General features: G+C 32.6%; 1 protein-coding gene across 1 annotated transcript; it reads right to left on the minus strand.

The window, feature by feature from the left end:
• Positions 1–20,771: 20,771 nt before the first annotated feature.
• LOC139526465 (zinc finger protein 227-like) lies at positions 20,772–21,959 on the minus strand. Its single transcript, XM_071321613.1, has one exon. The coding sequence runs from the start codon at positions 21,835–21,837 to the stop codon at positions 20,818–20,820; it is 1,020 nt and encodes a 339-aa protein (XP_071177714.1). The 5' UTR covers positions 21,838–21,959; the 3' UTR covers positions 20,772–20,817.
• Positions 21,960–22,482: the final 523 nt, after the last annotated feature.

The raw sequence follows: 22,482 nt of genomic DNA on the forward strand, positions 1-22,482 counted from the left end.
CAGGCATTTCCTCTGCACTTCTTGTATTATTATAAGTTCATTGCGATGACAAGAATAACAGTATAGAGTACCATTAATTCATAGAACAAAACAACAAATCGGTGAACATGGTGAAGTGATGTTTATAAAATGTCAAAGACAAAAAAATGACAAGGACAGTTAAGAGTCTTTTATGGAGACAAAAACTATATTCCTAAAAAGTCTTTGGGGTTCTTCAATCGAAATAATAGCAAGCTAAACTAAATGAGATTATTATGAGTTAAATCTCGTCTGTATTAGCCAAATTTCTCAAATTGAAAGTTGTTTATTAAAAAAATATATCATGAATGATGGTTAATTACGTTTTTCAGATTATCAGTTATACCGCATGGTTCTATTATTACAATAGGAAAAAACCCGAGACATTAAATCGCATGGTTCTATTATCATAGGGAAACACCCGAGACGTCCCAAAAATATATAGGTGCCCGCTCCTATTATTGGAGGAACATTACACAGTTGTGTACACACACATGGCGGCACGGAACACGATCAGAAATTCATTTGACGATATCTAAAAGTTTCGAAACGAAGTGAAAAATATTGTGCACCACGTGGGCGCTTACATTTGTCACTGTATGTGCCATTTCTTGTCAATATGCGCTATAGGCGCAGGGGTCACGTCCTTCCCGATCACTGCACCATCACCAAAACACAATTTTGTCATGAATCCATCTGTGTCCTTTGTTTAATATTCACATAGTCCAAGGTGAGGGACACAGGCTCTTTAGAGCCTCTAGTTTTTCTTTATCAGTTTTCGTGCTTTAAGATCATAATTCACCAAGTTTTCTGGAGTTGATTAAGAGCTATGCAAATCTGTTTTTCTTGTTTGTGAAATGACGATTTAATTTCGTCTATGTCCGTGCAGCCCCCCTTTTTGTATGGGAAATTATAAGAATGTCATGCGATGTTTTATATGACAGCTGAGCAATAAAATTTCATCGAACTAAAATCTAAGAAATGATGATGAAATAGCATAACAAACATATTGTCAGAAAGGTGTAATATATATTTATTTTGCTTTTTTTTCTGTCTTGAAAGAAATTTTTTCTTTTTTTACCCAGACTGACCGACCCGACTTTTTCATGTGGAAAATTCGTAAACCAGCAAATTAAAAAACCCTGGCCTAATAGATAATCTGATGGATATGCTACTTATATGCACAATGTTTTGGAAATGCCTTATGTGGCAGATTTAAGATTATAGATGGATAAATGAAAATAAAAAATGCTTCTTAGCACATGTTTTAAAATAAATTTCGTTGAGAGATATGAAATATGTGAATGGTCTTATTTAGTGTAATGGATGGATTTAAAAGTTAATTTGTAAGTTTAAGAATATTATTACTAAGTTTTAGCTTCCTTGTGTATGATATTTGCATGTTCTTAATTCTTTGTTGACATCCTTAACTTTTATCCATAAAAAATCTTCTCTTAAATTACATGTTGGGTCCAGTTAGGTCTTTGTTTTTTTCATTGAAATTTTGTAGTTCAGTAATTGTGCTGTTCTTAAATAGTAATCTCTTTTGAGGGTATATTTTCAGTACTTCAAATTAAAAGTCATAGTACTTAAAGAAGTAGGAATGTTGTAAGATATAGCAGTTGCATATAAATCAAGGTATATGTCATTCATATTTATTCAAGATTTTTATCACAATTAATTGTATCATGTATTGTGTATCATCATGGCAGCTTTTTTTTCATCATGAATATTTTAGCATGTGGTAATTATCCTATAACATGTATTTCTGATTTAATATATAGTATAATTTTGTACAAAATTTTTATTTATAATTGCTTGATTTATATACTTAGAAGGACTTCTCTGTCATCTTCTCAACCCTGTGCTTCATACTGACATGTTGTTTTAACATACATTTTTTTAAATTATCTGTTGATAAAAATTCAAAAATTATTTAGTAACTAAGGTACCAATTCTTTCAGGGAAAGTTGACCTCTGATAAATTTTGCTGTTTTTTTTTTTATGGCATACCTCCTCACGTATTCAAGTATTCATACATCCTTTGCTTTCAAATGTTTTGGTTAGAGTGTTCCTGATTAAGGTAAATCCCGAAAAAGCATGAGGATGCCCCAAATTTTTATAGTGTTATTTTGATTGATTACTTCAAGAAATTAAATGTATTTTCTTTTTGTATTTTTCTAAATCATATTCAAGCTGGTTATTTCTCAATCTGCTATAGAGTATTTCTGTGTCTGTATAATTAGTTTATGATTTGATAATTAATCTACACATATTCATTTTTTCAGGCTGTTACCTATCAAAACTTAATTTCATCTGTGGTCAGAATAAAAGGATGACACATTCTTTGATAAATATTTACATTTGTTATTAAAAATATGTATTACAATTTTATTGCAACACATTTTTCATTCTTTAACATTTATAAAAAAACATGAATGTTTTTCCTTGTTAATATGCTCATTTATTTATTAACTTTTTAGCTCTCCTGTACCTATTGAGCATGTGAGCTATTACCATCACTTGGCATTTAGTGTCGTCATAAACTTTTTCAAAAAAATCTTTTCCTCTGAAACTACAAGATCAATTTCAACCTAACTTGGGCTGAATGATCCTTAGGGCATCTTTTACATTTTTTAGCTCACCTGGTCGAAAGGCCAAGTGAGCTTTTCTCATCACTTGGCGTCCGGCGTCCGGCGTCGTCGTCCTGCGTTAACTTTTACAAAAATCTTCTCCTCTGAAACTACTGGGCCAAATTTAACCAAACTTGGCCACAATCATCATTAGGGTATCTAGTTTAAAAAATGTGTCCGGTGACCCGGCCAACCAACCAAGATGGCCGCCATGGCTAAAAATAGAACATAGGGGTAAAATGCAGTTTTTGGCTTATAACTCAAAAACCAAAGCATTTAGAGCAAATCTGACATGGGGTAATATTTTTCATCAGATCAAGATCTATCTGCCCTGAAATTTTCAGATAAATCGGACATTTCGTTGTTGGGTTGCTGCCCCTGAAATGGTAATTTTAAGGACATTTTGATGTTTTTGGTTATTATCTTGAATATTATTATAGATAGAGATAAACTGTAAATAGCAATAATGTTCAGCAAAGTTAGATTTACAAATAAGTCAACATGACCAAAATGGTCAGTTGACCACTTTAGGAGTTATTGCCCTTTATAGTCAATTTTTAACCATTTTTCGTAAATCTTAGTAATCCTTTAGAAAAATCTTCTCCTCTGAAACTACTGGGCCAAATTTAACCAAACTTGGCCATAATCATCATTGGGGTATCTAGTTAAAAAAATGTGTCCGTTGACCCGGCCAACCTACCAAGATGGCCGCCATGGCTAAAAATAGAACATGGGGGTAAAATGCAGTTTTTGGCTTATAACTCAAAAACCAAAGCATTTAGAGTAAATCTGACATGGGGGTAAATTTGTTCTTCAGGTCAAGATCTATCTGCCCTGATATTTCCAGATGAATCGGACATTTCGTTGTTGGGTTGCTGCCCCTGAAATGGTAATTTTAAGGAAATTTTGATGTTTTTGGTTATTATCTTGAATATTATTATAGATAGAGATAAACAGTAAACAGCAATAATGTTCAGCAAAGTAAGATCTACAAATAAGTCAACATGACCGAAATGGTCAGTTGACCACTTTAGGAGTTATTGCCCTTTATAGTCAATTTTTAACCATTTTTAGCTCACCTGGCCCGAAGGGCCAAGTGAGCTATTCCCATCACTTTGCGTCCGTCGTCGTCGTCCGTCGTCCGTCGTCGTCGTCCGTCGTCCGTCGTCGTCCGTCGTCGTTAACTTTTACAAAAATCTTCTCCTCTGAAACTACTGGGCCAAATTTAACCAAACTTGACCAAAATCATCATTGGGGTATCTAGTTTAAAAAATGTGTGGCGTGACCCGGTCAACCAACCAAGATGGCCGCCACGGCTAAAAATAGAACATAGGGGTAAAATGCAGTTTTTGGCTTATAACTCAAAAACCAAAGCATTTAGAGCAAATCTGACATGGGGTAAATATGTTTATCAGGTCAAGATCTATCTGCCCTGAAATTTTCAGATGAATCGGTCAACCCGTTGTTGGGTTGCTGCCCCTGAATTGGTCATTTTGAGGAAATTTTGCTGTTTTTGGTTATTATCTTGAATATTATTATAGATAGAGATAAGCTGTAAACAGCAATAATGTTTGGCAAAGTTAGATTTACAAGTAAGTCAACATGACCGAAATGGTCAGTTGACCCCTTTAGGAGTTATTGCCCTTTATAGTCAGATTTTAACCATTTTTCATAAATCTAAGTAATCTTTTACAAAAATCTTCTCCTCTGAAACTACTGGGCCAAATTAATCCAAACTTGGCCACTATCATCTTTGGGGTATCTAGTTTAAAAAATGTGTGGCGTGACCCGGTCAACCAACCAAGATGGCCGCCACGGCTAAAAATAGAACATAGGGGTAAAATGCAGTTTTTGGCTTATAACTCAAAAACCAAAGCATTTAGAGCAAATCTGATGTGGGGTAAAAATGTTTATTAGGTCAACATCTATCTGCCCTGAAATTTTCAGATGAATCGGTCAACCTGTTGTTGGGTTGCTGCCCCTGAATTGGTAATTTTGAGGAAATTTTGCCGTTTTTGGTTATTATCTTGAATATTATTATAGATAGAGATAAACTGTAAACAGCAATAATGTTCAGCAAAGTAAGATTTACAAATAAGTCAACATGACGGAAATGGTCAGTTGACCCCTTTAGGAGTTATTGCCCTTTATAGTCAATTTTTAACCATTTTTCGTAAATCTTAGTTATCTTTTACAAAAATCTTCTCCTCTGAAACTACTGGGCCAAATTAATTCAAACTTGGCCACAATCATCTTTGAGGTACCTTGTTTGAAAAATGTGTCCGATGACCTGGCCATCCAACCAAGATGGCCACCACGGCTAAAAATAGAACAGGGGTAAAATGTAGTTTTTTGCTTACAACTCTGAAACCAAATCATTTAGAGGAAATCTGACAAGGAGTTTAATTGTTAATCAAGTCAATATATATCTGCCCTGAAATATTCAAATGAATTGAACAACCTGTTGTTGGGTTGCTGCCCTCCAATTGGTAATTTTTAAAGAAATTTTGCTGTTTTTGGTTATTATCTTGAATACTATTATAGATAGCGATAAACTGTAAACAGCGATAATGTTCATCAAAGTAAGATCTACAAATAAGTCCACATGATCTAAATGGTCAATTGACCCCTTAAGGAGTTATTGCCCTTTATAGTCAATTTTTAACAATTTTCATTAATTTGGTAAATTTATGTAAATTTTTACCAAATATTTTTCTCTGTTACTAATGGGCAAAGTTCATTATAGATATAATTGTAAGAAGCAAGAATGTTCAGTAAAGTAAGAACTTCAAACACATCACCATCACCAAAATACAATTTTGTCATGAATCCATTTGTGTCCTTTGTTAAATATGCACATAGACCAAGGTGAGCGACACAGGCTCTTTAGAGCCTCTAGTTCGTAAATCTTAGTAATCTTTTAGAAAAATCTTCTCCTCTGAAACTACTGGGCCAAATTTAACCAAACTTAGCCATAATCATCATTGGGGTATCTAGTCAAAAAAATGTGTCCGGTGACCCGGCCAACAAACCAAGATGGCGGCCATGGCTAAAAATAGAACATGGGGGTAAAATGCAGTTTTTGGCTTATAACTCAAAAACCAAAGCATTAAGAGCAAATCTGACAGGAAGTAAAATTTTTGATCAGGTCACGATCTATGTGCCCTGGAATTTTCAGATGAATCGGATAATCGGTTGTTAGGTTGCTGCCCCTGAATTGGTAATTTTGAGGAAATTTTGCTGTTTTTTTGTTATTATCTTGAATATTATTATAGATAGAGATAAACTGTAAACAGCAATAATGTACAGCAAAGTAAGAACTAAAATTAAGTTAGTATGACCAAAATAGTCAATTGACCCCCTAAGGAGCTATTGCCCTTCATAGTCAATTTTTAACAATTTTCTTAAAATTTGAAGATTTTCAATAACATTTTCCACAGAAGGTGCTGTTATAGATAGAGATAATTGTAAGCAGCAAGAATGTTTAGTAAAGTAAGATCTACAAACACATCACCATCACCAAAACACAATTTTGTCATGAATCCATCTGTGTCCATTGTTTAATATTCACATAGACCAAGGTGAGCGACACAGGCTCTTTTGAGCCTCTTGTTTTTATTCCTGACAATCAAAAAACATACCTGCCTTGGCTAAAAATAGAACATAAGAGTAAAATGCATTACATGCCTTGTATCTTGAAAACCATAATAAATAGAGAAAATCTGACAATGGCAAAAATGATCAGAAAGATCTACCTACCTCCTGTTTTTGCCAAAATTATCAAAAACTCCTTAAAGGAGTTGTTGCCCTTAAATGATGAATTTTGAGTAATTTTCATGTTTTTGCCTATTTTCTCAAAAACTTTATTTAGATAGGAAGAAACTGTAAATGGCCAAAAAAATGAGTAATACAAGATCTACAAAAATGCTAATATGACCAAAACCATTGGATGACTTCTTAAGGAGTTATTGCCCTTAATGTAGATCAGGTGCCTTCCGCCAACTTGGATTGTAAAATAGCAGAACACAATCGGTCTAGATCTTTAATAAATTGGGCAAATTTTGAGTGAAAAATGTCATTCATTTGTGAGAATTTTCATCTAAATGAGGAAAATATTATGTGTTATTTTTACAAATACAGATAATTTTTGTTTGATTAAATTTTTTTCAACTTTGCCATATAAGGGGAGATAACTCAGATAATGTAACTTTTATAAAGGAATGTGTTATGAATTTACCTATTTTGTTTCGTAGCAAGAAAAAGGTCTGGTCTCATTTTTAATTTTAATTTTCTGAAAGCACTTTATAAGAGCTATCCTCTCATATTTTATCTTGAAATTCTATCGTTTAATTCTATTTTTATCACACAAAATTGGGTTTTCTATGTATAATCTATACAAAATCTAAAAATTTTGCACAACCTGTTGCTTGAAAATAAGCCATGTGACCTGTACTTTCTATTATAATTTTGAAAAAAGCATGATGTAAACTACATTTTGGAAAATTGTTGAAAAAATTCTATCGATTTTAATATTGACCCCATTTTAGTGAAAAAATAAGCCAAAGAAGGCTTTTTTCGCACCTTGTCCTTCTGGAAATCTAAGTTGAATTGTTTTATATTATAATCAAGAATGTTTTATTTACAGATGTCCTTATTTTTCATATTACTTTAAAAGACCTCATGTTTGATATTCCATATTTTGTTTTTAATTATACATATAGTCATTGCTTTTTTACACCTTCAGCTTTTTAATTATTTCTTAATCAATTTATTATACATGTATGTATTTGGAGTTATACACATCATTTGTATGTTTATTTATATTCATTTTGTTAAAAGGGAAATAATCATTGTTAAATCTTTTATACATGTTTGATTCTTGTTAAATATTGATATGCATAGCTTTCACTGTTAAATTTCATTTTGGTCAAATAAATGACAAATTTGAGGTTATCTTTGGGCCAAATAAGGTCCTTTTTGCCCGTACACCTTTTCAGTGCCCATAATTGACAATTTTTGCCAATTTCTCATGGTTTTTATACGACCGCAAAAATTTTAATTTTTTGGTCGTATATTATTTTTTTTGCCTTAATCTTGAAAATTGTTATTATATTTGTTTTAGTTGAGTTTTGACCAAGATTTCACAGTTCTGTTGAGCTTAAATCAAGTTTTAGCTAGTGAGCTTTTCTCATCACTTGGCGTCTGTCTTCGTCTGTCAATAACTTTTACAAAAATCTTCTCCTCTAAAGCTACTGGACCAAATTTAACCAATCTTGACCACAATCATCATTTAGGGTACCTAGTTTAAAAAATTTGTCCGGTGACCCGGCCAATAAACCAAGATGGCCACCATGGCTGATGATAAAACATAAGGGTAAAATGTGTCTTTTGGCTCTGAAACCAAAGCATTTAGAGCAAATCGGACAGGATAAAGTTGTTTATCAGGGGAAGATCTATCTGCCCTGAAATTTTCAGATGAATTGGACAACCTGTTGTTGAGTTGCTGCCCCTGAATTGGTAATTTGAAGGACATTTTGCAGTTTTGGGTTATTTTCTTGAATATTATTATAGACAGAGATAAATTGTATATACAACTTTTGGACTAGTTTAAATCTCTGTCTATTTCTTAAATTTATTCTTACATACTTTTGATTTTTTAACCCTGTATGCTAACATTCCCATGAAAATTTTAAAATTGTTTGTACGCACATTGAACGACAAATTTATGTGACGTATAAAATTTTCTGACGTCAGACACTCAAATCAATAAATGTGTTCGTAGATAGTAGATGTTTTTGTGTTCTGTTAAATTGTTCCTTTTAAAATTGTTAAACGATGATGACTGATGTACCCATATTTTGACTATTTTATTTATTGTGTCTGTTTATTTAACGCATCAATGTAAAAATATCGGAAATTGATGAGACTGTCATCAAAGTGAGAGGGTTAGCGCTATAGAACCAGGTTTAATCCACCATTTTCTACATTTGAAAATGCCTGTACCAAGTCAGGAATATGACATGTCTTGTCCATTCGTTTTTGATGCGTTTTGTTATTTGATTTTGCCATGTGATTATGGACTTTCCCAATTGATCTTCCTCTAGGTTCAGTATTTTTGTGATTTTACTTTTTTGTAGACAGCAATAATGTTCAGCAAAGTAAGATCTTCAAATTAGTCACAGAATCAAAATTTTCAATTGACCCCTTAAGGAGTTATTGCCTTTTATAGTCAATTTTTAATTTTTTTTATAAATTTTGGTAAATTTTTACAAAATTCTTTTCCTCTGAAACTACCAAGACAAATTTAATTAAACTTGTCCACAATCATCATTAGGGTATCTAGTTTAACAAATATGTCCGTTGCCCCTTTCCGTGATCCAAGATGGCCAACATGGCTTAAAATAGTACATCGGGTAAAATGCAGTTTCTGCCTCATATCTCTGAAACAAAAGCAGTTATGGCAAATTTTATGTGGATACATCTGTTCATTAGGTCAAGATCTATCTGCCCTGAAATTTTAAGACCAATCAGGCAATCAGTTGCTGGGTTGCTTCCCCTGAATTGGTAATTTTAAGAAACTTTTGCAGCTTTGGTTATTATCTTGAATATTACTATAGATATAGATAAACTGAAAACAGCAATAATGTACAGCAAAGTAAGACCTACAAATAAGTCAACATGATCAAAATGATGAAGTGACCTCTTCAGTCCATGAGTAATTGCCTTTTATAGTCCATTTTTAACAATTTTCATAAAGTTTGTAAACTTTTGTAAATTTTTACAAAATATTTTCCACTGTAACTACTGGACCAAGTTCATTATATTTATAGATAAGGATAATTGTAAGAGCTAGAATATTCAGTAAAGTGAGATCTGCGTATCTGGTGCAAGAAAATTGGTACCGTTAATTTTATTACTACAAACACATCTGAGTCCTTTGTTTACTATTCAAATAGACCAAGGTGAGCGACACATGCTCTTTAGAGTCTCTAGTTTTCTCTTACTCTGCTTTTATAATTAAAACGGTTGTAAATCTGTATCTGTAAAAATGTATTGGCAGATGACTGGGAAACTTTATCTTCCATAACAACATAATGTTTACCATGTTTTCCAGTATGTTATTCAGGCTTTAACTAAACTTTAATGTAATCTGAACTGCAATTTGTGCCTCTTATTTTATTTCATGTATGAAATGATGAAGAATCCTGTCTGTAGGAGAAAATTGTGTATATCAATACACTTTGGTGAAAGACCGGGGCAGATTTAGCGGATGGCCCAGAAGGCCAATACCCCCCCCCCCCTTTTATGGGAAAATTTTGGTTGGTTATATAGGGATTCACTGAAGCGTGTCAGAAGTGGCCCCCTCTTAGGCAGTCAGTGAGACCCAACTTATGAAAATTTCTGGATCCCCCACTGCAACACTTAATTATTTTGCATATTATATTGGTTAGAGATAAAATTATGCTGTTTTAAAAGTTTCAAATATTCTATTTTTATTTGGTGAACAAATTACAACTACTTGTGTTTTGTGTTGATTACATGCTTTATTAGATTATTATTCATACCCGATGCAGTAAAAATGGTACCATACATGTTATGTTATTGCGTTCTAACATATTAAACAATTTTTGTTGATTTTAAAAGCATTTTACCTTATTTGTAGATTTTTATTATTCTAGAAGGTTCATATACATGATATATGCATATTTATTTATTAAATAAAATTACATCTTTGTTATCCAGATAATGCACATATATATATATCGATTGTAAACATGTACAAATAGATTTGTTAATCATTACAATACATAAATTTTGTAATCATTACAAGTAGACAAAGCATTTTGAAAGTTTAAATAGTTGCACCCATTAGTATTCATGAGGATTGTATGTGTGTAGAATATATCGATCAGTACTTAAGGTGCAGTTGATTTGTACGTCAGTAGACAAAGCATTATGAAAGTTTTAATGGTTGCACACATTAGTATTCATGAGGGTTGGATGTTTGTAGAATATATAGGTCAGTACTTCAGGTACAGTTGATGTGTACGTCTAGTGGACTAAGTAATTTGAAAGTTTTAATGGTTGCACATATCAGTACTTACGAGGGTTGGGTGTTTGTAGATAATATTGGTCAGTAGTTGAGGTAAATTTGATGTGTATGTCGAGTAGACAAAGCATTTTGAAAGTTTTAATGGTTGCACACCTTAGTTTTCACCAAGGTTGGATGTCTGTAGACTATATAGGTCAGTACTTGAGGTACAGTTGATACTTCCGAAATTCAGACAGTATCAAGTTTGAATATTGTGTCCAAACTTGCACAAAATGTTCAGGGTTTCACCTCTGTGGTCATATCAGGCTTTGCTTGGCACAGCATTTTATTTTCTAATTTTGGTCAGTATTTTACGGGTGAAATATTCTATACATTAACTTAATTTTTAGAATGTTTTCAATTTGCCGTTTCAGAATCTAATGCATTCTGGGTAATATTTTCAAATATGTACACCAAAACGTTGTGATTGGTTTAAAACGTTCTTATCAATGGAAATCCATCCAATGATGTAACATTATTTTAATTTTGGTGTACGACAATGAGATTACCCATAGTCCTTTTTATTCCAAAAAGGCGAATTGCAAAATATTGTACTTGCTAAAAATGTAATCAATTTAAATGATAATTCAAAATCAAGTACAAATATTTATTTATATATAACTTATGTGAATTTGTAAATTGGTGTGAAATTTTAAAGTTATTACTATTTACTTTGAATCATTTACATTTATAATATAAACTTAATAACATTCATGACATTATTTCAAAATTAATTTTAATCTATATAAAATTTCATTTAATTTTTTGTATATATTTATGATCATAATTATGAGAACTATTTGATGTTGCTACACTTTATATTTATTCATCTATATATATCTCACCTTGCAACATCACTATTTAATTGAATCATTTATTTTTAAATGTATATTCACAATTTGTATATATTAAAGGAAATATGTGTATAATTTGTAGTTTATCATTATCTTGAAATAAATTTGTAAATTCTATGAGGAGTGTTTTTGATATACTACAAAATCAAATGTTCCCGTTTTGATGTTGATATCTAGAACAGGTACACCAATCTGCCTTATAGTTCTTTAAATTTTGGATCCAAAAACAGATGTGACCAAGCACAACGAAAATTTACTTTTTCTTCTACTTCTTCTTTCTATGTTGAAGGATTTTCAGACCAATCAGACATCCCAATTTGGAGTTATTTCCTCTAAAATAATAAATCTTTACAAAATTTATTTGTTCTTGTCTCTCCGTGACAGACTAAAAAGCAAGACATAGGTATGTGGTTTCTGATGTCGGTGGCAGCAGCAGCTAAGGTGGCATCAACAATATATTAGTTTGTAATTATGTCAGTTTATAGGGAACCACTAGTGCTAAGTCAATGATATTTGGTATGCAATTGAATTAGCATTGACACATTAAGATTACTTTGTCTTGCCCTTCCAGTCATGGTCTATTGACTTTAAACATTTGCTTAGTTTACATGTATAAGTTTGTGATTATGTCAGTTTATGGGTAACCGCTAGTGGTAGATCAATGATATTTGGTATGCAGCTGTATTAGAAATGGCACATCTCATTTCCTTGGAGATTATTTGGCCTCACCTCTAAGGTTATGGTCTATTGACTTTGAAAACTTTGCTTAGTTTACATGTATTAGTTTGTGATTAAGTCAGTTTATGATGATTCATTAGTGTTAGGTAAATGTAATTTAATATGCAGTTGTATTAGCTTCAGCAAATCTCATTTCCATGAAATGAATGAATGATTCTAATTCTAAAAAAACTGAACTTCGGTAGAATACTCCCGTAACAAAAGTTGAAATGTTCAACTGAACATTCTTTTTTTATTTGGTGTTTCTATAGAATATTTTGGAACCTGAGGTTACAAGATTAGTACTACAGACAAAATTTCACATAACATTTCATTGCATATAAGAAAATAACCATTACTGGAAGTTAACCAATCAAATTTTCACCTTTTTTTCCTGTGTACAAGCTTTAGTAACCTGACCTTGACCTCATTTTCATGGTTCAGTGGTTAAAATTAAGTTTTTGTGTTTTGGCCTGTCTTTCTGATACTGTAGTAAACTATATTTGATGTAAGGAAATATTTTATGATGTACATGTTAGTCTGGCATGCTTTATTTGACCTTGACCTCATTTTTTTCAATTCAATACTCAATGTTAAGTTTTTGTGTTTTGGACTGTTATTCTTAAACTATAAGCAATATGTCAACTTTGGTGTATGGAATGATTGTAAGGTGTACATGTCTGATTTGAATGTTTCATCTGATATGATATAGTATATGCCATAGGTCAACTATATTTGATCTATTGAATGATTGTAAGGTGTACATGTCTGTATGGCAGGGTTCATCTGACCTCGTTTCATTGGTCAATATGAAGTTTTCAAGGTTTGGTCTGTTTCTTGTATATTTACTGTATATCCCTATTGGAATTTTGAAAACAAGAATGTAAGTAATAGGTCAAATATGATTGATATGTATGGAATGATTGTAAGGTGTAATGTATTTCTGGCTTGATTTATCTGAGTATGCCCTCATTTTCTTGGATCAAATTAAGTTTATATATGTGATACATGAAGTAAAACTTCATATTTAGGACTATCAACATAAAATCAATGCTCAGTAAAAACAGGTGAGACATTTTAGCATGTGCACTCTTGGTAGTCTTAGGGGGAGGATTGGCACCTTTAAACTAATTAAACATCCAACATTCTGTTTGAACCTGTCCCAAGTCAGGAGCCTGTAATTCAGTGGTTGTCATTTGTTCCTGTGTAACATATTGTTGAAGGCCATACAGTGACCTATTGTTGTTTAAATTTCTGTGTTATTTGGTCTCTTGAGGAGAGTTGTCTCATTGTCAATCAAACCACATCTTCTCATTTTTGTCGAGCCTTCGACTTTAGTCGAAAAAGCGAGACTAAGCGATCCTACATTCTGTCGTCGTCGTCGTTGGCGGCGGCGTCCACAAATATTCACTCTGAGGTTAAAGTTTTTGAAGTTTTAATAACTTTCTTAAACTATACTGGATTTCTACCAAACTTGGACAGAAGCTTGTTTATGATCATAAGATAGTATCCAGAAGTAAATTTAAAAAAATAAAATTCCATTTTTTCCGTATTTTACTTTTAAATGGACTTAGTTTTTCTGCGGGGAAACATTACATTCACTCTGTGGTTAAAGTTTTTAAAATTTTAATAACTTTCTTAAACTATCCTGGGTTTGTACCAAACTTGGACAGAAGCTTATTTATGATCATAAGATAGTATCCATAAGTACATTTTGTAAAATAATAAATCCATTTTTTCCGTATTTTACTTTTAAATGGACTTAGTTTTTATGCAGGGAAACATAACATTCACTCTGTGGTTAAAGTTTTTAAAATTTTAATAACTTTCTTAAACTATCCTGAGTTTGTAACAAACTTGGACAGAAGCTTATTTATGATCATAAGATAGTATCCATAAGTAAATTTTGTAAAATAATAAATCCATTTTTTACGTATTTTACTTTTATTATTTATAATCAAAAAGCTTCACAAATTTAAAATTGCTGGAAAATATTACATCTTCATGTAAGGCCCCCCTTCATTAGAAAACCTCCATTTTTAGGCATAGGCTCATATAAATTTGACTTTTGAATAATTATGCTAAGTCTGATATATCAAATGAGTACTCTATTGCTTTAAATACATGATATATTATATATTAAGGCATTTTAAAAGTATTTTTTTGCAATATTTAAATTTTAAAAGCCCCAAATGTTGATAGTTGAAATTTCTCAATTTTAACGTCTAAATTTAACACGCAAAGTTGAATATAGAATTAATCATATTGTCTATAATATATATTCTATTGCTATGAAACTTTGTAAGCAGTCTTATAATATATTAAGCTTTAGTCATACCAAGTTTTATTAAGATTGGTCAACTTATTCTATCCTATTAGGTCCGAGTACATATATACGAATATAGTCCTTAGTGTGGACAGTGTGTTACTTGCCAATTTTTGTTATACCCCTTCCAAATTTATTTCTCCATGTTTTATGCCTCATATAGCAAGTTGGGGGGTGAAATGACACTGTAAAAAAAATTTGGGTCATAAATATTAATGTAAAGTAGTGATTAGGTCCAGCTGAAAAAGGTCAGAAATTAGCACTTCGGAAGCTGTCAAAAGATTTCAAGACCCCCTTAACACAAAATTGTCCATATTTTGAGTTAGAGCTGATGAAGTTTTCTATAATATTGATATAATTTGTCCCAAAAGTAGTACAACACACTGTAAAAATATTATTGAGAAAGCGCAGGTGGGAGTTTTTTAATTTTCATTTATTGTCTAAAAGAAATGCACTACGAAATAACTGTGTACTCGGACCATCTGTTCGTGCTGCATGACGGCTTTACTAGCGCCATATCGAAATGCGTGTATTTTTTGATGTACACGACAGCACATATCCTTAACGGCACTTATCTTTACCAACTCGTACCGTCATCAACTCGTACCTTTATTTTTTTTTTTTTTTATTGTATATAGGTCTATTTATCTAAACAGAGCTTCTATATGTCTCTGATTTAGACAATACTGATAACAAAAAATGTATAAAGGTTAGGCAGCAACCATTTGATTTTCTGGGGGGGGGCTATGGTTTTTTTTCTGTACAAACTTTTTTTTTCGCTGCCTTACTGGGCCAAAGGTTACCGAACATATGCCTTCAGGCTCTTACGGGAAGTCGGCTGACCGTTTTGGTTTAACTTTGCTACAGCTATCATTGGTGTTCCTAGTTTAAAAATTGTGTTGGGTAACTCTACCTGGTAGTCAAGATAGCTGGCATGGCTAGAATTAAATCATCACAGTATAGTGATCTATAATATCTCAAATTGCAAAATATTGCAAACCAAGAAATAAGATAGACAATGAATAATATCTTATACGGCACAAAAATATCGTTATTGGTAGGCTACGGTTGCATCATCTAGACATAAAAAAAGTATTTAAAAAAAGATTCGATAATTTATTTTTTCATTTCGGTTCCCACTTTGTTTTTAGCTTGCTGAATGCCGTACTCAGTTTGACCTACAATAACTGTTTACTTTTAACACATTGTGAAACCTGGATTAAGAGTTCGTCTCATTAATTGGCTACTAGTCTACCACATCCCTTTATTTCTATTGAACCAGTATTAATAAATGTATACCGTTTACAGGGGCGGATCCAGCCATTTTAAAAGGGGGGGTCCCAACCCAGAGTAAAAGAGGGGGTCCAACTATATGCTCCCATTCGCATTGATCGGCCAAAACAACCCCGTGAACCCCCCCCCCCCCCCCCCCCCCTGGATCCGCCACTGGTTTATATTGCCTATGACTCATAAATGGGATTTTCTGTCTTTGTTTTTTCCTGTAAAAACCTTGTTTTCTTTAATCCCGTGCAAAAACTTTGTTTTTTTCAATAAATTATAACGAAAACTATTGGTACGGCGGCTGGCTGCTACGCCCCTGTAAATCCAAACTTTAGAGACGCAGGTTAATTTGTGAAAATACGGGGAATTTTTGTGACACTATTTGTGCAATTTCGTAAGAAACCAATTCGTTTTAAATTGGTTGCCAAAAAAACGCTTCTTGCAAAATAGAAAAATAAAATTCTTTTGGAAAATGATACTGGATATAATTTGCTGAAAATACATAGTACAAGCAGTCTTTGAAAATCAGGCAGAAAATGATTTTTGAAATGGAATTAACATAGTAGAATGATACAACTGTCTGGTTATTTTGGCACACAACTTTTCCACTTTTAGAATATTATTGGACTGTACATAAAATATGGTTCTTGAAGCTTGTAAAAATAGATTGCCGATACTGTAATCTTAGTAGGGGCAATAAGGCCCTTATTTGGCCCAAAAATTACTGCAAATTTAAAAGTTATCATACATATTTTTAAATTACTGAAAAGTATCTCAGGTAGAAGGTATTCAGAAAAACTAAATAATTTTGGACATTGAACAAGTTACCATGGCAACAAATCATGCCTTAATTTGCATATTTTGTAAAATTTTGTGTTTTTCCTTGTTTTTCTTCAAATTTTTAAGTATATTTTCGATTGGAAAAGTATGTGCGCACCCAAGAAACAACTTTATATTTCGTGAGATTTTGTCAATAGTAATGATAAAGCTTCAGTTAAATTATTTTGTTGTTTCTTGGCTGCGCACGATGTTTCCACAACAGAAATAAAGATAGAAAACTGCATAAATTCTGAATTTTCATCGTTTTTGTGAAAACAGTACATATTATGCCGTAATTGTGACGTCATCACATAAGAATCTTAATGTTTTTCATTTATATTTCTTGGTCCTATGCATTTCTAAAGATTATGTGCCAATTTGAAAAAGTTATCAAACATTTTATTTTCCTGGGCCAAAACCAGGCCTTAATGCCCCTACTCCTTTAGTTTACACAGGACAGCAACATCGGAATGAGGAAAAAGTTAACAAAGGCCTGTCATTTTGGGATGTCAACACTTAATGCGCATCCGTTGGGATGAAATAAAATTATATCTCTCAGACCCTGTTACAACAATAAACGAATAATCGCATAATTATTTCAATAATTGTCGAAGGTAAACCAAGAAAAGCGCCCCGATCGCCAAAACGAAATGAAAGAGATATGTTTGTTTGATATATTTCTTCAAATGCAGAAACAAACTGAAAACACGTAAACATATTAATATCATTATGGTTCATGTTAATTTACACTTGGTTGTACAGGGATGGGTGTGTTTTGTTGTTGAGTTGGACATGATTTACAATTGAGATTTCTCAACTATTTTCCACTATGATCTTTAATATAAATATATATACCAAATGTACGCATATTCAGAGCACAGAGTCTGACTTCTTCCTTCTACAGTGTACAATTTCAAGGTGGAATTTTTATAATGCACCAAGTGTTACCTATAGAGGATGCATGTATGTTCTCAGATTTTTTTTATTATATCATTTTTCACGAAAGACAGAATGTTAATTGAACTTAAATTTAATACATACAGTTTGCAAGGTTTGTCTGCAACTATGCACACTACCCAAACGTTTATATCATATACAGAGAATATACTACATTAAAACATGTATTATTTTATCTTTCACTTTTACAACTGATGGGATGTTTTTTGTAACCTTTTTGATGGCTGCATTAGATCTATAAATGTGTGGTTTTTTTTGACACAATAATTTCAAATTGTATTGTATGGTCCTGAACATGCCTGAAATATTTGCCACCGGACATTTTGAAACCTCAAATCAATCAATTCAAATTGTACTTGAAAATCACTGTTCACCCAATGAAATTTTGAAAGCTGAATCTCAGATCCACCCTGTTAGTTGGAAATAAAACTAAATCAGTTAGAATTGATAGGAAATTTACGAAACCAGACAGGGGAAATAAAAAAAAACTTGCTCTATATTAAGTAATGTCATCCTTTTTCTGCCAAATTCTATGCATATCAGTCAACTTTGAAGCAATTTATCTAAAAATACATAAGGATGGTGACATGTGTCGCCATACATGCACAGGCTCACAATAAAATCCTGGAATTGTTAGGTTTTTTTTTATTCTTTCTCCATATATAAGAGATCATAATGAATTAGTGAAAAGATTCGGAATATTTTATGATTTGTATAGTTTGTTCTTATGCTGTGCTGTAACAAAACTGTCCCAGCTGTTTACAAGCATGTTAAACGCCACAATATATTGCATGTGCCTGCTCCAACTCAGAAGCATGTAGTTCAGTGGTTGTCGTTTGTTGATGTCTTTTATATGTGTTTTTCGTAATTCATGTTGTTTTAAAATAGGCCGTTATTTTTCTCAATTGAACTGTTTCATATTTTTCAATTCATTAACTATTGTAGCCGACAATACCGTATGTTGTTTTTTTCATTGTTGAAGATTATATGGTTGCCTTTATATAATTGCTCACATCCTCTACATTTGAACTGTGTGGGATAGTTCACAGGGGCTTGTTTAATGGGTCAGACGAGGTTTTACTGTCAATGGCGATCGCTATCCTATACTAAACAAGCCCCTGTGGATAGTTGACTCATTTGCATTAATACCAAATCTCCTTATTAAAAGTTGAGGGGTGTGTGTATTTCTTTGGAAAATTTCAAAGTTTTTCTCACAGGTCACCCAGTTTGAATAGAATATTTTGACATTTTGCTGTGCTCTTGGATTTGAGTTAAGAGCCAACCAAAGCTCACGGTTTGTTGGTGGGTAGTTGATGACTATATGGTAAGCTCTGGATGTCTTTTTGAGTATTGCATACGGTGATTTGGTGATGTCTTCATGCCATGCATTGTCCCATTACTTTATATAGACAGCTTATCAGTCAACCTGATCTATCAAAGTAGCTATCCTCGCCTTTTGTATAGTCAGACGAAAAACAAGATATAAACTGACTTAGCTTGGTATAAACATGTTTATTTAATATACTCGTATAAATATAAAAAAGAAGATGTGGTATGATTGTCAATGAGACAACTCTGCACAAGAGACCAAAATAACACAAAAATTATCAACTATAGGTCATCGCACGGCCTTCAACAATGAGCAAAGCCCATACCGCATAGTCAGTTATAAAAGGCCCCGAAATGACAATGTAAAACAATGCAAACAAGAAAACTAACGGCCTTCTTTATGCACAAAAATTGAACGAAAAACAAAAATGTAACATAAACAAACGACAACCACTGATGTACAGGCTTCTGACTTGGGACAGGCACATACATTTTGAATGTAGCGGGGTTAAACATGTTAGCGGGGTCCTAAATTCAAGTCAAATTGATATTTTAAAACAACATAAAAGTAAAAAATGTAAAAAAAAAATAGTTTAATAAATGTTGAAAATATTATGTGTTTGTGAGTGGAAAACTACTTAAAATTGTAGAAATATTCAAAAGTAGCTCTTGCGTTTTTGTTCTGCGGCTACGTTAACGGAACACCAATCAAGTAATCGATCTTGACGTCATCATGACTATGGCTTCAATATTCAATGGTATAATAAAATATCATGTTCTGCTTGTCGTAGACTCAAAAAGACTTCAAGTTGGAATAAATCTACGAAGACTAAACAACGTTCATGTGTGGTTTGGCAATTGTACATGCCCACGACACCGATGTCCAGATATTGTTCGGAAGATGTTTTGAGAAGTAACGATGCTACCGGACATGTAAAATTAAACTGTTACAATATATTTCAGAACACAAAACTGGCTATCTTTGCTGTAAATACAAGTTAAAAACCGGACATGGTTTACATTGAAACTAAAAATCCCAATCCCACGGCATCAAATAATTAAAAAAAAACAGATGATACTACCATATACCTCTAGTAGGCAGTAAAAGTGCTATATGTACGTTTTGTTTGGGTCTAGCCCAAGAATAAGTAAGTTCAAGTCTTTTTAGAACGTTATCGGAAGGACATACTAATGCAAAAACTTAGTACCAGTGTTATATGAACGTTATCGGAAGGACGTACTCCTACAAAAACTTAGTAAATGAATATATCGGAAGAACATATTCCCACAAAAAATTGAGTACCAGAGTTATATGAACGTTATCGGAAGGACATTTCATACAAAAACTTCGTACTAGTGTTATATGAATATTATCGGAAGGACATACTCCTACCAAAATTGAGTACAAGTGTTATATGAACGTTATCGGAAGGACATACTTGTATAAAGGTCATCACATGTATGCATTTTCGCATACCACACTTGTAAAGATCATAACATTCATGATTTCTCGTGTATCTATTGTCACTTAATCCTTCACTCAACACCACTTTTGTAAATTTCATGAATTCTCGTGTGCCTATAAAAGTGATTTTTTTCACTAAATTATTTACCGATACAGGTAAATGTGCATGCAATTATTCATCACAAGTATGGGTTATAATGTCTTTACGATAATAACCGTCGGAACTAAAGCTTGTACCCATACGTCACATTTTAGGTCTTCTATATCACTATGTGTTTTTGTATGTCTCAGACAATTACTGATTCTGCCAACTCTTTTTCAAAATATCACATCTTATCTTTCCAAGTATGGATTTTCATGTGTTTATTACGATTGCTTTTGTGACCAAATGCTTTACCACAAACATCACATCTGTAAGGTTTTTCGCCAGTATGTGTTATCATGTGTGTACGACAAGAACTGCTTTGGCCAAATTCTTTTCCACAAATATAACATGCGTAAGGTTTTTCGCCAGTATGTTTTTTCATGTGTACATTATAGTTGCTCTTGGCACTAAATTCTTTACCACATTCATCACATTTGTAAGGTTTTTCACCAGTATGTGTTCTCATGTGAATTAGACAACTATCTTTTTTGCCAAACTTTTTTTCACAAATATCACATTTGTAAGGTTTTTCGCCAGTATGTGTTCTCATGTGAGTTAGACAATTATTTTTTCTGCGAAACTGTTTTCCACAAACATCACATCTGTAAGGTTGTTCACCAGTATGCTTTCTCATGTGAATTCGACAGGCGCTTTCTCGGTGAAACTCTTGATCACAAAAAACACATTTAAAATGTTTTTCCCCAGTATGAATTCTCATGTGTTCATTATAGTTACCTTTCTGACCAAATTCCTTATCACATACATCACATTTGTAAGGTTTTTCGCTAGTATGTGTTCTCGTGTGAATTTGATAAATATTTTTTTGGCAAAATTCCTTTCCACAAATATCACATTTGTAAGGTTTTCCACCAGTATGGATTTCCTTGTGTATATTATAATTGCCTTTATGACCAAATACTTTTCCACATTTATCACATTTGTAAGGTGTTTCGCCAGTATGTTTTCTCAAATGAACTTTACAGTTACTGTTTTGGACAAATCCTTTTCCACAAATATCACATTTGTAAGGTTTTTCACCAGTATGGATTTTCTTGTGTATATTATAATTGCCTTTGCTACTAAATTCTTTACAACATTCATCACATTTGTAAGGTTGTTTACCAGTAAGATTTTTCATTTGACGTAGACAAGAACTTTTTCGGTGAAACTCTTTGTCTGCAGTAGCCTCTTTACTGGACATAACTAAGTGTTACAGTCTGTTCACAGATGTGTTTTTTATCTACAACATACAAATACCAATTTATTTAAAGATGTTAGGTAAACTATGTAATAATTACAACTATAAGCAGTATGTATTGTGTACATACATTTGTACTAGAAGTCTGATTTTTTTTCATTTATCCCTGTTCAAAAAAGTATTAGGCCTAAGATCTTGCATGCCAGACGCGGGTTACATCTTCATAAGACTCTCAGTGATGCTCGAATAGAAAAAAGTTAAATAGCCAAATCAAGTATAAATTAGAAGAGGGTCAATAATTTTTCACAGATTTTTCCAAAATACGACTACGGTAAATAGTTTTGCTTGAGTTTTCAGAATTACGCCAACTGTAAGTTTAAAAATATGACTATGTTTACATTTATATCAGTGATATATCATGATAACGCAGAAATGTTGACTACGTGGCTTGTAATAACCTCGGGGAGTTAACTTCAACCAGCAGATGCATTGACCCGATTGATGCGGGAAAAAAATTATATCAAGACAAAACGTTGCATAGCAGAGGCGCGTTTCGTCTATAAGAGACAAACAGTTGACACTCAAATAAAAGAAAAATAGAATTCTAAATAAATTTAAAATCTAAGAGCATTGCGTAAACAATTCCAA

This window comes from Mytilus edulis, chromosome 6 (assembly GCF_963676685.1).
Source record: "Mytilus edulis chromosome 6, xbMytEdul2.2, whole genome shotgun sequence".
In the NCBI taxonomy this organism is placed as follows: domain Eukaryota; kingdom Metazoa; phylum Mollusca; class Bivalvia; order Mytilida; family Mytilidae; genus Mytilus; species Mytilus edulis.

What these genes read in the sequence shown, in the direction of transcription:
- LOC139526465 (XM_071321613.1), bottom strand. Translation starts at nt 21,837, where the DNA reads ATGTCCAGTAAAGAGGCTACTGCAGACAAAGAGTTTCACCGAAAAAGT.